Here is a 3,074-nt window from a genome sequence, read left to right as displayed (position 1 = left end):
CGGTCAAGTGCAGCTGCCCTCCAATCCCTCACTCCGAACTGGGTCCTCGAATCCTCTTCAACACCATCCAACCATCGGAGCTTCGAGCGGCCCCTCGGCCGTGTTCCATGTAGGCGCTCATTGAGTAGTTTATTTGGGATCTCATCAGTCCCCATCCTTGCCACATGGCCTGCCCAGCGCAGCCTACCAATTCTCACAACTTTTCCAACATTAAGCTCACCAATTAACAAGTAGACTTCCCTGTTCGTGCGTCTTCTCCAAGCTGAACCATCCTTTAGATGCGTCTGAGTATCTCTCTCTCAAATGTTTGAAGATCCTTTCATCGAATTTTAAAATTGCTAAAGTTTCCGAGACGTGAATCGTACTGGTCGAATTAGCATTTTATATAATCTAGTTTTTGTAGATCTTCATAGTGAGCTACTACCTAAGTGCCGACGCAGTCCAAAATAACACCTATTGGTCGTGGCTATTCTTCTCCTTATCTCTGCCGAAACGTCATCGGTGGTAGTGACTTGTGAACCAGATATCAATCTATTAAAAACTGCCTAACCACCCAAACCCACTATTTCTAACCTTGCTTCCTCTTCCAATTCTCTGAGGCGCCTAAAAAGAAGATGGCCTCGAGATCTAATTATGTAAAAAGTTATTAGAGTGCTACTAATGTTTCTCAACACACCCGTATCATATCATTATGATCTAACATCAAATATACTAGATGTATTATTATGTAAATACAGTTGTAAATGTCAAATAATTAATTTTTTTTTATTATTACTTAGCAATATATTTGTTCAAATTACTACTGAATATTAGTTAGAATGAATATATATTTCCATACATAGATGCGCCTCTCACAAAGTTGGATAAGCTTTGTAGGAACACGAAGATGACGATTATCTAGTCGTACGTACTATGATAAGTGAAACCGGGAATATTAAGTGATTAGAGAAAGCAATATACAATGAAATACAAAAAATTGAAATTCCATTATGAAAACATTCACTTGTCTTTTTCCTTTTTTAATTATATTTAAAATCCTGTTAATATTAATTCTATTTCCTAAGCAAATGTTTCCTTTGCCCACAGAGGAGCTGCATGGGAAGACGCCTTTCTGGAAGCCGTCGGGAAGGCTGAGGAATCCGGTAGGTTCGAGTACATCAGCACCGCAAGGTTTGCATCTCGTACCCTCGACATCGAGCTGGAACGGAACACTCAATCAGTCGTCCCCTACTTCGGCTCCACCTTCATCATCATGGCCGTCTTCTCCACCCTGACCTGCATGATGGCCGACTGGGTGCGGAGCAAGCCCCTTCTTGGAGTACTTGGCAATGTTTCCGCAGCTATGGGTACCTTGGCCGGGTTCGGGCTGGCGGTGTACCTAGGCATCGACTTTATCGGGATCAACTTGGTCTCCCCTCTTCTTATGTGCAGTGAGTAATACTTAAAATAATTAATATATAGTAAATATAAATTATATTTATAATTAACTGTAGATAGCAGTAAGATAATGATGATACATCTAAAATCCATCTCACAAAAAAATTATTTACGAATTAAAGAGATATAAGTTATCTAGAAGTTCCTGAGAAATGCATTTATCGCACTTTATTGTTCTTAAAACCAATTCCAATGAATTTCCGAAAGATTGGTACTAAATATTAAATACTGATTTAGATTATGAGACTTGAAGAGGTAAAATTTATTTGTTATATATGTAATACAATGTTAAACTGTGTTAAATGGAAGTAGTTGTTTTAAATTGAGAAATATTTCCTTCTTTTGAAATATTAAACCATGTAACGTGTAACTAAAACCATGTAACTAAAACCATATAATTAAACCATGTTTAACATGGTTGAGAGTATGTTAATAGGTCTGTTAAATGGAGATGACGTCACACAACTGACCGCCTGAGCTCCAAATTATTTTGTTTGTCTGTTGTCCTTTTGATAGGTTAGTTGCTCGTAGTTCGTGTTTGGTGTATTATTTTAGGCGCTTTTGAACTCTAATAAAGTAATGGATAAAAATAATAATGAAGTAATGAAAAAAAACTAGGAGATGAAACCAGAAACATGTGAGGTAAAGGAAAGATAATGTGATGAAGCCGTAGGATATTTTATTATCTCATTAATATGAAAAGGTTGCAAAATAAGTTGCCCAGAAAATCTCCCCCCAGGAGCTCCTCTGCATTTAACATATAACATGGACTTTAAATTAGGCTACTCACAATCCTATACTTTTACTCTGGACTCCAGGGCACTCAGGAACACCAGGAAATGAGGCAGCGGATAAAGAGACTGCTACAATGAATGTTCCACCACTCCAAATTTACGAGCCGAAAGACATGAAGGCATTTTTAAGGAACAGAATCCGTAAAAATTGGGAATCAATGTGGGCTGACGTACCACTCACCAATAAACTAAGAAATGTTAAAAAACAAAAAAAAGACACAAAAGTGGACAAGTGCCATAAGGGGAAACAGAAGAGAAGAAGTGGTTGTTGCAAGAGTAAGAATAGGACATTCCAAATTAACACACCTCCAGTTAATCACAAAAGAGGACCAACCTATATGCCAAACCTGTCAGTCCCCATTATCCCATTAAAGCTTATAATTGAATTGAATTGAATTGAATGCTCATCATTTCGTCAAACCTTCGAAAATAATAAAATTCCTCGTACCAGAGAATTGGCCCTTAAAGACTCAGCAGAATCCATAGACAAAATTTCTGAAGAAACTCAATTTTATACTAAAATATAATCCACCAATATCGACCAGTGTAAAAAGGAAATAGTCTACATTCAACTATCAAATGTCAAAGACAAGAAGATATATAAAGTAAAAAGGGTGTAAATAAAATAAAATAACCTAGATGTTGATCGCCCTGAATAAAAATCTAATCTAATCCTTCCCTATTCCGTCAGTCTACTCGTGTACCTCAGGGTAGTATCCTTGGTCCTATTCTTTATACAGTTTTCACAGCTGACATTCCAACCCATCCTAACACAATCCTCACCACGTATGCCGATGACACATGTCTATTGTCAGTGAACAATGATCCTTACATTGTATCCCA

At 37.4% G+C, this 3,074-nt stretch overlaps 1 protein-coding gene across 1 annotated transcript in view; it reads left to right on the top strand.

Annotated features, from left to right (window-relative positions):
- Positions 1-1,086: 1,086 nt before the first annotated feature.
- Ptr (Patched-related) overlaps positions 1,087-3,074 on the top strand; it is a gene marked incomplete at its 5' end in the record, with an annotated part of 28,772 nt that continues 26,784 nt past the window's right edge. The window contains 1 exon segment of the mRNA XM_014437834.2: positions 1,087-1,430. Coding sequence (XP_014293320.1) covers positions 1,087-1,430 — 344 coding nt within the window.

Source organism: Halyomorpha halys, unplaced genomic scaffold, assembly GCF_000696795.3.
Source record: "Halyomorpha halys isolate HHAL.00 unplaced genomic scaffold, Hhal_1.1 Scaffold5130.1, whole genome shotgun sequence".
NCBI lineage: Eukaryota > Metazoa > Arthropoda > Insecta > Hemiptera > Pentatomidae > Halyomorpha > Halyomorpha halys.
Note: the sequence above shows the minus strand (reverse complement) of the source record. Positions and strands in the feature narration are given on the sequence as shown.